The sequence below is a fragment of the Nicotiana tabacum genome, unplaced genomic scaffold (assembly GCF_000715075.1).
Source record: "Nicotiana tabacum cultivar K326 unplaced genomic scaffold, ASM71507v2 Un00095, whole genome shotgun sequence".
In the NCBI taxonomy this organism is placed as follows: domain Eukaryota; kingdom Viridiplantae; phylum Streptophyta; class Magnoliopsida; order Solanales; family Solanaceae; genus Nicotiana; species Nicotiana tabacum.
Genome location: NW_027438333.1, coordinates 190108 through 203403, shown reverse-complemented (window position 1 = coordinate 203403; position 13296 = coordinate 190108). Strand labels below are relative to the sequence as shown.

The 13296-nt window shown below is 35.0% G+C and overlaps 1 protein-coding gene across 2 annotated transcripts in view; it reads right to left on the bottom strand.

Annotated features, from left to right (window-relative positions):
* Nucleotides 1-6982: 6982 nt before the first annotated feature.
* LOC142178960 (uncharacterized) overlaps nucleotides 6983-13296 on the bottom strand; it is a 52865-nt gene continuing 46551 nt past the window's right edge. Inside the window, exons 8-25 of one of the 2 annotated variants that reach the window (XM_075248779.1) lie at nucleotides 12435-12582; nucleotides 11975-12098; nucleotides 11674-11854; nucleotides 11090-11118; nucleotides 10833-10981; nucleotides 10156-10258; nucleotides 9964-10059; nucleotides 9839-9894; nucleotides 9630-9753; nucleotides 9390-9452; nucleotides 9249-9308; nucleotides 9005-9166; nucleotides 8746-8819; nucleotides 8565-8658; nucleotides 8316-8452; nucleotides 7882-7962; nucleotides 7665-7770; nucleotides 6983-7334 (exon numbers count right to left, since the gene is read on the bottom strand). In XM_075248779.1, coding sequence (XP_075104880.1) covers nucleotides 7263-7334; nucleotides 7665-7770; nucleotides 7882-7962; nucleotides 8316-8452; nucleotides 8565-8658; nucleotides 8746-8819; nucleotides 9005-9166; nucleotides 9249-9308; nucleotides 9390-9452; nucleotides 9630-9753; nucleotides 9839-9894; nucleotides 9964-10059; nucleotides 10156-10258; nucleotides 10833-10981; nucleotides 11090-11118; nucleotides 11674-11854; nucleotides 11975-12098; nucleotides 12435-12582 — 1859 coding nt within the window. In that variant the 3' untranslated portion in view covers nucleotides 6983-7262. Of the gene's footprint in view, nucleotides 7335-7664; nucleotides 7771-7881; nucleotides 7963-8315; nucleotides 8453-8564; nucleotides 8659-8745; nucleotides 8820-9004; nucleotides 9167-9248; nucleotides 9309-9389; nucleotides 9453-9629; nucleotides 9754-9838; nucleotides 9895-9963; nucleotides 10060-10155; nucleotides 10259-10832; nucleotides 10982-11089; nucleotides 11119-11673; nucleotides 11855-11974; nucleotides 12099-12434; nucleotides 12583-13296 lie in introns of those variants that run through there. The other variant, XR_012707113.1, reaches the window with a different exon arrangement.

The window sequence follows — 13296 nt, the reverse complement described above, 5'->3', positions numbered from 1 at the left end:
TTTACATATACCCTTTAGCTGTTTTGAATTGTTAATATAATTATTGTGACTTATAATACTTCTTATGTAGTTCTTAAATATATAAATTTTATTAAAGCATAAAGATTTTATTCCCAAATTCATAGTCAATGTTAAAAAATTTGATTCTCGAAGTCGAAAAGTATCATCCTTTGGAACGGAAGAGTACTTAATTATCCTCAAAAGAAAAGAAAAAAAGAAAAGGTATCATTGAGGGAAAAAAAAGATTGTGTAGCAACAACGGTTGATTTATTGTATTTGTTTTACGTGTAAGTTTTATAATGCATGAAAATGTATATGAGGCCCTTCTTTAGTTTTTACTCTTCTGCCTGTGCTTATTAAAGTAATTGTTTCTAATCTAACATTATAAGAAAATTGATGAAGAAGTTATAAATTGTTTACCAGTATATATTCAGAACATAAAGAGCCATGAAGAAAGTAGTTTTGATCGTTTTAGAAATAAATTTTGTTCATTAGCTTTGTTAGTAACTCTCGTACGTCAAGAATCCAATTCCCGAATCCAATTGTGATGGCGCCTCTCGTAAAAAACAAGGCCAGCCAAACCAAAATGGAACACCTCTTTAAGCAGTTAATTATCATAAACAGTAATAAACATAATATAATATCCATAGATTGCGAAAATTTAACGATAACAACAGTGGAAACCATCCCGACATAGCCTAAACTGGGGTGTCACAAGTCATGACCAACTGAAAAATCCGGATACAAGTCTACTGAACACTAATTCCGATACAATAGTTCTAAAAACAACATGAAAATGATAAGATAAGGAAGGATCAACACTGCCTGAACTGGGAGAATCAGCACTCACGAGCGGACTCTGCGATACCTGAATCTGCACACATGGTGCAAGGAGTAATGTGAGTACTCCGACTCAGTGAGTAATAATTATAAATAATGGCTGAAAGTATGAAAACACGTAAAGACACAAAGTAATTCCATATCAAGCAGTAAAATTACTTAAAGCAGTAAATCAGTGAAGAAATCAAATGATATTCCTTTTCAAAACAAGTAAAACAGGTAATTTAATAGGTAAATAACAAGTAGAAATCCGCCCCTCGGGCACAATATCAATCGCTCAGAACAGTATCAGCCCCTCGGGCTCACTCTCAGTACAACATCAACCCCTCGGGATCAGTATCAATCACTCAGAACAGTATCAGCCCCTCGAGCTCACTCTCAGATCATAATGGGTACCCGCGCTCACTGTGGGTATGCAGACTCCAGAGGGGTCCCTTACGGCCCAAGCGCTATATCAAGCCACCTCGTGGCATCATCACTCGGCACTCGTCCTCACATCACTCGGCACTCGACCTCACATCACTCGGCACTCGGCCTCACATCACTCAAGCCACCTTGTGGCATATAAAGTATCTCAGGCCCTCGGCCTCATATCACTCAGCATATCCTCACATATGGCCCTCGGCTTCACTCAGTCCAAAACTCATCACAAGTCCCTTGGGCATTAGTAAAACAGTAGTTCTCAGCCCAAAACATGATGTAGAAATATCATTTAAGTTTCAAATCTGGGTAAAAGTAGCTAAGTTTGTAAAACAGTAGATATCAACAGGACTGAGTTCAAATAATAAGTCAAACAGTGAGGAAACAATGATAAAAATCCCCGAAGGGTTCAAATAGTTGGCACGAAGCCCAAATATGACAATCATCCCAAATCATGATGATAACAAATGAATTTCAGTCAAATACGCAGTAAAATCATCAATCGGGACGGACCAAGTCACAATCCCCAGTAGTAAAAGACCTCACACTCATCATCCAGTGCGTATCTTGCCTCAATATAGCACTACGATGTGCAATCCGAGGTTTTCAAACCCTCAGGACATCATTTACAATCATTACTCACCTCGAACCGGCTAAATCTCTAGCTCGCGACGCATTTGCCCCTCAGAATTGGCCTCCACGCACGTCGAATCTATCCAAAATCAGAACGAATATGTCACAATATGCTAAGGAAACAAAGCCCAAGCGAAAACAATCAACAAAGGGCACGATTCCCGAAATTACCAAAACCCGAGCCTGGGGCCCACGTCTCGAAATTGGGTAAATTTTACATTTTCAGAATCCTCATACCCTCACGAGTCTAACCATACCAAAATTATCCAATTATGATACCATTTGGTCCTTCAAATCATCCTTATACATTTTTAAAAGGTTTCACAATTTTCTTCCCAACTTCCATCCTAAATCACGAATTAAATGATGAATTTAGTGATAGATTCATGTATTTTAGCCAAATCTGAGTTAAAATCACTTACCCCGATGAATTTCTCGAAAAACCTTCGAAAAATTGCCAAAATCCGAGATCTCTAGGTCAAAATATTAAATAAAACCCAATATCTCATATTTATAGAGTACCCCTCAGATTTCAGCCTCCGCGGGCCACACCAAATCGACCACGGTCCGCACAAGCCAGTGTGGTCCGCGCAAAAACAACCGCGGCCGCATAGGCCTTCCTCTGCAGTGACAGGCTTTAGGATTTTGGCCATAACCTTTTTTACAGATGTCCAAATTGCGATATCTTTACCTTTCTCGAAACTAGACACAAAGGGCTACAACTTTTGTTTTTGAATAATCTCAAAATTCCTTGTATATTAAAAGATATGAGCTACCGAAGTAGGACCAACGAATCGTTCCCCACCGCGGCCGCACACCATTTTGTGCTGCACAGCACATACCGCGGCCGCACTTCTTTTTGTGTGGACCGCGCGGGTGGTTTCCGAGGCCTGCAACCCTCCTGGACCTACTACAACTATGCTTTTCGGCCTAAAACATTCCAAAACCTACCCGGGACCCCCGAAATTTCAAACTAATTGTACCAACACATCCCATAATATCGTTCAAACTTGTTCAACACTTCAGAACACTTACAACAACATCAAATCACCAATTTAACATAGAATTCAAGCCTAAGAACTCCAAAAACTCTTAAATTATGCTTTCGCTCAAAAAGTCTATCAAATCTCGTCCGAATGACCTAAAATTTTGCACACACATCCCAAATGACACAACGAAGCTACTGCAACTCTCGGAATTCCATTCCGACCCTTATATCAAAATCTCTCCTATCAACCTGAAATTGCAGAAATATCAATTTCGCCAATTCAAGCCTAAATCTCCCCTACAACTCCAAAACCCATTGTGATCGCGCTCCAAAGTCACAAATCACCTCCCGAAGCTAACCGAACCATCAGAACTCACATCCGAGCCCTCTAACTTATAAGTCAACATCCGGTTGACTATTTCAACTTAAGCCTTCTTAAAAGAGACTAATAGCCTGTTTGGCCAAGTTTCTCAACACAAAAAAGTGCTTTTTTTTCTTTTCAAAAACACTTTTTTTTCCTAATTTGAGGTGTTTGGCCAAGCTTATTTGGGGAAAAAAAGTGCTTTTGGGAAGAAGCAGAAGCAGTTTCAGAGAAGCAGAAAAAAGTAGCTTCTTTCCAAAAGCAGAAGCAGAAGCAGTTTTGGCTTTTCTTCTTACCTAAAATACCCTTAACAAAATATAGTATATACCAAAATAACCCTTAAACCTAATACTTAGGATATTAATTTATAAATATTTCTTCTTATTTTTAGAAAACTTTCTAATATATAGTGTCTTTAGGGGTGAATGCTTTTATATTTGTTGAAGGAATTTTAATATATTTAACTTATATTAAAAGAATTAAGTACTTTTTAATTTTATTTTCATATTTTACTTAAATAAAATGATTTTTTTTTTTATTATTGCATGTAATAATTTTTTTTGATATTATTTATTTACTTATAATATTAATTATTAAGTAAATCTATTCATGTCCTTTTTCGTAATTTGACATTTAAAAGCACTTTCTAAAAATCTTGGCCAAACACAAATTATTTCTCAAAAGTGCTTTTCAGACTGATTAGCCAAACACAAACTGATTCTCTCCAAAAGTACTTTTTTCAAAAGCACTTCTCAAAATAAGCTGATTTCTCCAGCTTGGCCAAACAGGCTATAAGTGTCTCATTTCTTACCAAAACCACATCAAACGCAAACCAATCAACTCGAACACATAAAACACGGATAACGAAGCATAAAGAAGCAGAAATGAGGAAAACGGAGCGGTAAATCATGAGACGACTAACCGGGTCATCAAACATACATATCTTATGCGTGAGTTTATATATATATATATATATATATATATATATATATATATATATATATATATATATATGTCAGCAGAAACTATAAATTAAAGAACTTCTAATACATTTTATTTCGTATAATAAGTGGCTTGAGATAGTTTACATAAAGAATCACGATTAATGAGAATTCATATAGCCGATCCTGACTTGTTTGAAACCATTAATTTCTGACAAATTTTTATATCCTCGTGACTTTTTTCATCACTAGTAATACAAACTCAAGATTTGTCAATCCTTTGATATTCTAAATTACTAGTATTAGTACCCGCATGATGTGCGGATAATATTACGATCCTTCTATATTCTATAAATTAAAAAGAATAAATTATATGAATAACTATTAGCATAAACTTAAATATTATAATGACATATATAGTCGGTGATACAAACAAATAAAAATACAATATGATTCAAAAATAAATACTCCTTTCCTTTCAATTTACATAAAGTATTTTTTTTATTAGTCTATTCCAAAAGAATGACACATTTAACTTTAAATTTTTCATTTTACTCATTTTACCCGTAATGAGAAGCTCTTACACTCATACAACTATCACGGCCCCACAAAGCTTCTAGGACCACAAGTTTCAAAAGTTTTCTTTTCGTTTTTAAATTTTGTGCCAAGTCAAACAACAACAACAACCCAATGAGATCCCACAAGTGGGGTGTATGGAGGGCAGTGTGTATGGAGATCTGAGGCTATTTCCGATAGACCCTCGGCACAAGAAGAAGGAAAGAGACAGTGTATCAGTAACAGCTAAATTCAAACTATCTCATCAAAATTGAAACTGAATGAAATAATACTAAATAGAGTAATAACTAATAAAAATACATTTAGTAATATCTTAATTTATATTATAAAAATACATTATATTATTATCTCAAAATAATAATTTCTCACATCAACATCAACTTCTACCAACCTAAAATATCACAATAATAAATTAATATATACACACATGATGATTTATTGACAACCAATATATTCTAACTTTTGGGAGTTACCAACATATAAAACAGTCGGATCGTAATTTGCTCAACAATTTTAATGTCACCTCAATTTTAACCACACAATTAAAGTCACTTTTTTTAACAATTTAAATGATACTTTTGGGATATAGTTAACATTAGTATATTATAATTAAATAAATGTTAAACTACTTTAAATATATTGTACTTCTTAAAATGAATTGTACCTTATGATTTTTGTAATTCACTTTATTTTGTGTAAATAGTAATCCCAAATAGTGCAATTATATTTCTGTATATGTTTACCCTATCTAAATCTATTTTATTCTAATTGACACATATATACCGATCCCATCAGTTGCTCAATCAATTGGCTCATACACTTTGAGAGACATAAATATCAATATCGGGCTAAAAAGTCATAGTCCATACCTGAACTACTGGAAAATAGGCCTACAGGAACAGTTGTTTTGGCAACGGTTATTAAACCGTTGCAATAGATTAGGTACGGTAATGGTTACAACCGTTACAATAGAGTTTGGATGAAACCAGCACACTTTAGATACTAAACCGTTCCCGTTAACAGTTCAGCGCTACCATAGGTCTTCTTTCAAATACTAGACTAAAGCAAACCAATTAAGTCAGCTTTTATCGATTTAGTTCATATTGATTTTTGTCTCTTTTTTAATTTCTCAGTTATTTATGAGTTTTTTCTTAAAAATATGAGACATACACAACCAAACACATATTTTGACAACAACATTTTTTGTAACACTATTAAACAATTGCTCTTTGAGAAATCTATCATTTACCAAGGTATATTGGTGAATTGAATTAAATAGTGATGAATAATTTAAGGACTCAATTAAAAATAGATTATTTTTAACATGAAATAGATTCTTATACTTAGCAAAAGAAAACTTCCATGCAAACTAGATTGCAAAGGCAAAGAACTAGATACAACAACAACAACAACCTAGTATATAATCCCACTCTGGGGAGGGTAGTGTGTACGCAGACCTTACTCCTACCTTGGGGTATAGAGGCTATTTCCAATAGACTCTCGACATCCTTCCCTCCAAGAACTCCCCACCTTGCTCTTGGGGTGACTCGAACTCAGTGGCGAAGCCAGAAATTTTATTTAGGGTGTTCAAACTCGAAATCTCCAATAAAGGGTGTTCAATATATGTTATATACCACTAAAATCTAATATTTTACCTATATATACCGTGTAAAATTTTGATGAAGGGTGGTCAGTTGACCATCCTTGGAGCTACGTAGTTTCGCCCATGCTCGAACTCACAATCTCTTGGTTGGAAGTGGAGGGTGCTTACCATTAGAGCAACCCAATGTGTGTGTGTATATATATAGTACAGGTTAATCGTTTGCACTTTTAATCTAGTCCTTTGTTGTATGTGTGTGTATGTGTAATAATAAATTTTGAATAGTCGAATGATCTAATACACTTGAATGTAGGAGCTAAGTTGCTCAACAATCATCTAAACTTTTAAAGGTGATGTACGTACATGCACCTACTTAATAATCTTTTAAACATACAACTAGAACTCTAGCTTTGCTCGTGTGTATTAATCCAATAATACACAATAATTAGGTTAAAAAAACTGTAGAATTTATTAGCTTCACCTAATAATTAAATGCGCGCACTCAAAATTTATAAGCCAATATTTCAATGAAACTTTATAAGGCAATTAAATGCGCGTCCCCAAAATTTATAAGCCAATTGACACAAAATTTATTAGTTTCAACTAATAATCTCTCCTTCCTTGAATAACTTTTCATTGGTAACTGAAAAGAGGAGTTTACTGAATACAGTACGAAAGAATCACAAAAGTATAAGTCAATAAGGTGTTGGACACAACATTGGTGTGATGCCTTTTGGGAAAGATCGTGCAACTTTTCCCAAAGCAAACAATATCACACCATGTTATATTTTTATTATGTAGCCGAACACCAATGACACATTGGCTTGATTAGTTTTTTCTTGTTGTGCTGAGGAATTAATTTATTTTCCAGAAGGAAGTTCCAACATTCCAAACAAAGAAACTCTAATAAGTTGAAGGTGCACTGTTGTAAGGATCACCAAATGCTGCAACATTGCCTGGCCTTGAGAATACAATCTACAAGAACAGAAGAATCCTTTGAGTTGTTTTACTTCTCAAAAATTGGAAAAATAAAAGTGTATCCTCTCTATTTACTAAGTTTTTATATGAAGTAGTTCACATAATTCAACATGGTAGCAAAGCAGAGCTCCTAAGTTCGAGTTCAATCGCTATGCTTCACAAGAAAAAAGAGTCTTCTCGTGAAGAGTGTGAAGAGTCATGTTGAAAATACAATTACGTAAATAAAATCATACCATCTCTAATAACGGAAGATTTTAGGTGAGGTAGTTAATATGATTCAACATTAATTAATTGGTTTTAAGTGTCTTCAAAGATTTATCGCCATACCTGATAATCACCTATTGTGCGTGTTTTGAATCCAGCAGCACAGTAGTCAAAGTAGTACTCCCATGTCCTGATGAACTTGTCGTCAAATCCCAAAGCACGAATTTGGCTAGTGACACAGTTATTAATGGCCAACTATCAGCATTTAGAACTGATCAAGCAGCAAACTAAATGATTCATGAAAAAAGACAGTTTTAACTCAGCATAGAAAGGTTGCTACCTCTGATTTTCCAAGAAGTTTTTCCGCCAACATCTCAGCGTCTGATAATAGTGAATTCCTATCTCTTCCAGGTGCACTACACTGCATTTATATCATTTATCAAATGCTTTCAGAAAGAAATGCTTTTGAAAGATTGACAAGGACGCTAGTGCAACAACAACAACAAACCCAGTGAAATCCCACAAGTTGGGTCTTGGGGAGAGTAGTGTGTACGCAAATCTTGCCCCTACCTATAGAAAGACAAAGAGACTGTTTCTGGTAGGCCCTCGGCTCAAGAAAGATAAAAGCAAGAAGCAACAAGCAAATCATCGGAAAACCAAAGCGATAATACAAGACTAACACTAAGTGGTGCAATCAGAAACCGAAGTGAAAGAAACAAGTAATAACATAGATAAGGATGCCAGTGAAAAATCACAAAATGAACTCTTCCTTACCATAATTTGGACGCAGCAGCCATGGCTGATGTTACTCGACTTAGTGCAGGCAAGCATCCGCCTGGGAATATATACTCTTTTATGAAGCCTATGCTATACCTGTATTCGTCATACCTCTCATCTGGCATCGAAACGAACTAAGGAAAGCCAACGATTGTGAAAGCATCATAAAGAAACAAGAGCGACAGAAGATTGAAGGAAATTTAAGGGAAAAAGTGAACAAAGTGGACTGTGTTAAGGGATCAATACCTGCAGAACTAGAAGCCCGTCTTCTGCCAATGAAGACTCACAGCAAGTAAAGAATTCATCCATAAACTCATGACCAACATGTTCTATCATCCCACTGAAAATGAAATTAGTTCAACTGTAACACTGACTCGACATATAGTGAGTAATACAATATGTTAAGATATAGAGGATAAAAGCTCACATTGATATAATCCTATGATATTTGTCCTTATTTGGCATTTGACGATAGTCACATAGGAGAAATGTAATTTGATCCTGTGAAAAAATTTCATTGAATTGAATATTAATAGATAATCGTAGATTTAAAGTTGCTCGGATTTGGGAATGTAACATATAAAGACAAATGTGGGAATACAACATATAAAGAAGCATTTTAATCTTCAAATCTTCAACATATAAAGACAAATTTTGATCTTCAACATTGTAAGTACAATTTATACCTGAAGGCCTGCTTGCTCAACTATTAACTGTGCATATTCCAGTTGCTTCTCGGAGAGAGTTATACCAGTATATTTACACCCTGTTTGCTTGACAACTTCCACAGCAAAACTTCCCCAACCAAATCCTATCTCTAAAATGTGATGTTCCTTGCTAATTTTTGCCTAAATAGAATAGAAGCAAAATCAAATTATGACTGAAATCTATGTTGAAACAAGAGAGCTTTTTACATAGTTGATCACTTACCTTTTTAATGAGAACGGAAATCTTTCTCAGCTGTGCATCTTTTAGGCCTTCATCCTCTCTCTAGAAAAATTATGAAAGAAAATGTAGCTCAACATACGAAGACAAAAAAAATGGCAAGGATTTAAAAATTTGAGAGCTAACCTTGAATATTGCACATGAATATGTCATTGTCTCATCCAGAAAGAGTGAAAATAGTTCATTACTCTGAACAAAACATCAATAAAACAATGCTTATTAGACAAGAAAATTGTAGGAAAATGGAAGTGATAAATCTACTGTAACTGGCAAAAAATACTCGCAGGATTGAGTACTTCAATTTCACTGCTGATATTTGATATCCCCTACATACTTTGGGTGATATAATACGCACAAGTTATTTACCAGGTCATAATGATGGGAGATATTCCGTCGAGCTTGAGTCAGGGTGTTTTGATTCAAAATATGTCGAATGAAATATTTTGCAGATGACAGTGCTGCTGTAAAAAACAATGGTGTCCACCAGCCTCTAGAGCCATGAAAAGTGATGAAAAACTTTAACATATGAACAGAAGTTTATGTTTCTTTATTTCAACTTGAGGATAAACTATTACCTTTTCTTACTAGACCTTGTAACAGACGCTTTCAAATCTGTGTTGGCAATAAGTATCTGTAAAAGAATTCAGGAAGCTAAGTACCAACCAAATGCTATTTACAAAGAATCTATTTATTTCCTCACCATGATAAGATTAAGAAGACCTTCATTCTTGTCAACAAAACAGAAATCTCCATGAATAAAAGCATCAGCAAGGCCTACGTCAGCTTCAGTTGCAATCTATATCACAGAATTTGTCAAGATTTGGATTTAGTTTTTTCCGTATGGATTTATCACTTGATAACATGAAGGAGACAAAAGAGAATTTGAATTTACCTTCCAGTAAAACTGTGGACTATGAATTCTAAGAGAAACTTTCAGAGAGCATTTCCTCTCTGTTCCTTGGAAGGTGAATACTGTACCTCCTTCTTCAAACAAGCTGTATATCGCAAAATATAAAGTAACTATCTAGATATCTTTAACATTTAGAAGAAACAACTACTACTACTAAGACTCAGTCTTAAACAAAGATGGGGTCGGCGATATGACTCCTCACTTGTTGCTTAACTCATATCTCATCACGCCAAAATAAAATAAGAGTTACAGTGAAATTAATGTAAATATATATAAATAATAGTAACAATAATAAGAAAAGTAATTTTTTAAAGCATATTCCTAACTAGTAAGTATCACCTGCATGGATATTTTTCCTCCATTGTGCCTGCCTTTAGCTAAGTTGCATGATTCCAAAGATTTATAAGTCATTCGAGACAACATTTTTACATGTAATTTTAGGTCTACCGTACTCCTTTTTAACACTTTCATTCACCATATATAGTTTCACACCTACAGACCGGTGCATCTGTAGCGCGATGCAAGACATAACTATTTTGGGCAATTTTGACCCTTTTCGGGATAAGAAATAGGATAGATAGAAATAAACAAGTTGTTAGATATGTATCTGCCACTATTTTGGGATTAAAGCAATACAAGGTGAAACTATCATCACTCACATTATGCATCCCGTTTTAATGAAACTTCTGAAAAATCTTGTAACAATGAGGCGTGCTCCTGTTTCAGGCCAGGTTGGTACTATGTGCTTGGGGTTGTCCAGAATACTACAATTCCTTCTAAGCATGCCATGTGCAGCAGCCACACCCACCTGATGAGGAGTAAACTTCTAATCAACAAAAGCTGGAAAACACTTCAAATTGTTTTCATAGTAAGGTGATACTTCAAGTCAAAATCTGTTGAGCAAAAGTAGTACTACCTTTAGTCCATCCTCATGGAAGCCATATCCTGGAAGTATTGCAATAAATATACATCAATAAGCAATGAAACAATGATAAAGTCTTGCACTAGAGGGAAGCTAAGACTAAAGTTGGAACAACTCAAACTACAAGCAGTAGCAGTAGCTTTCCTTTAACATTACGCAAATAAAAGAAGTAACCACGACACGAGGTTGTTGAGCTCACTCACAGGAATCAAGTTGAAATGGAAAGAAAAAAAGTGAATGAAGTTCTCTTTGCAAAGACAGTTTGGCGGCTTGTTTAGTCCCCTTAGTCTCGATGGCTCAGGGCTATTTTATCTAAATAGAAACGGAGTCGGATCTTATCCGTGAAGACTCAAAATTATTTCTTAAAACAGTTTCAAACTTATAAAATCCAATTTCCATGGACTATCTGAGAGAACTATAAAAGATCCGGAGACAGAAACTATATTGTTTCCTATGGTGGGTACTACAAGTGATTTAAAAAGCAATAGTGAGTGGTGGAATTCTTCAGGATTACAGGTTACAAAGGAACATCTATCTTGAAAAAACTGTCCATGCTCTGCATAATAGGAGATTCATACCTTGATATCCTCCACAAAACCATATTCCTCTCTTCCCTTGGATTTGATCTAGCTCACGTAAAGCTTTTGATGCAGCAACTGAGGGGACTGGGTGGCCTGTTGTCCACTTAAGCAATGTATGCTCTGGTGTGTGAGGAGGATCGACGGTTACGAGATAAGGCAGCTTTGAGTCACCAAGATTCTGTAAGTTTAGACAGGTCATAAAATAAGAGGTCAGTTATTAAAGAGAAGACTCTCCGCTGAAGAACATTATATTCTAATTTCTCTATAAGGTCATAAATCCTTGTATTCCATAACACACCTGGATTACATTGAGCCAATATGTCATGCATCCTCTATTATTCGTAGTTCCAAGAAAGTTCAAACCACTCCATGCAGATGGGTCGCGAGGCAGGAATATTTTGTCATGATGAAGGAAAATATCGCTGTCATAGAGGAAGAAAAAATGATTTTACATTTAGACATCATATATCTTGAATATGGTTCAATCAAGATGACATAAGTTAAAACGAATTTCTCAATAAGATGAACCTCTTCAATTCGAACATGCATTTTAACTGAACTTCACTAAAGCACAAAATAGGGCTCATCTGGTAACAGAAAATACAAATGCTGGCATGACTATGCATTTATTACCTTTTTTAGAGGAAGATAAACCACATTACTGATGTCAATCTATGGATGTATTTTTCGAAAAAAATATAACGTAAATTTAAAGAGAAAACAAGTCCAAGGTGTTCAAATAAAGGAGTTGAAAGTACCTATAGACATACTGGAATGCACCCAGTATTCTTGTTTCATCATATGTTGCCTCTTTCCCTAACATTCTCAGAGTGTACGGAGCATGTGTTGCCATTATGCATCCATCATATACTTCTTTGGCGCCATCATTGCAATCTATGGTACAACCTGCAACGCTTCTTCCTTTCACAGTTAGAATCACGAGTAGTTCGTAACATAATACAGCTCACTGAAGCTTTTTCCCTAGATAAGCAACAAATTAACTCTATCTAGATCTTTTTCTCTTGAAAAAATATCATAAATTAAAATGAGTATAAACTAAGTAACACATGTTCTTGTACAAACCAACAAGCTAGAAACCAACTCCTAATTCCTTGTCACGACCTGATAAGATCATTGTTCAGTGATTTGTATTTATTTGAAACCGATATTGTGTTTATTTCAATTCAGTTTGTAAAAATCTAAATCTTAGAAGTTCATGATTTGTACTACCAGTTCTTAGGAAAAGTATTAAAGTTCAGCTATTTTATCATTTATTTGTCTAAAAAAATCTCATAAAATAGGATAGTTGTTAATTGGCTTAACTAGCGAGTTGGGTTAGGTGCCATCACGACTAGTTGGATTTTGTGTCGTGACAAGGAATTAGGGCTTGGGTTAAAAGATGGTTGGATGTTATCCGGTTGGGCATGGTTAATTATAAATAATCAGGGTTAAAAGAAATGTAGGGTCAAGTAAAGAAGAACCAGTAATATAAAGAAATGTGGCAATAGTGGGGTCGAAAAATTGATTTTTATTATTTAAAACCAGAAAATGGAACTGTTAGTAGACAATGACATAAATAGGCCAAAAGTATAACGTTAGTGGCATGAATAGGGCGACCTT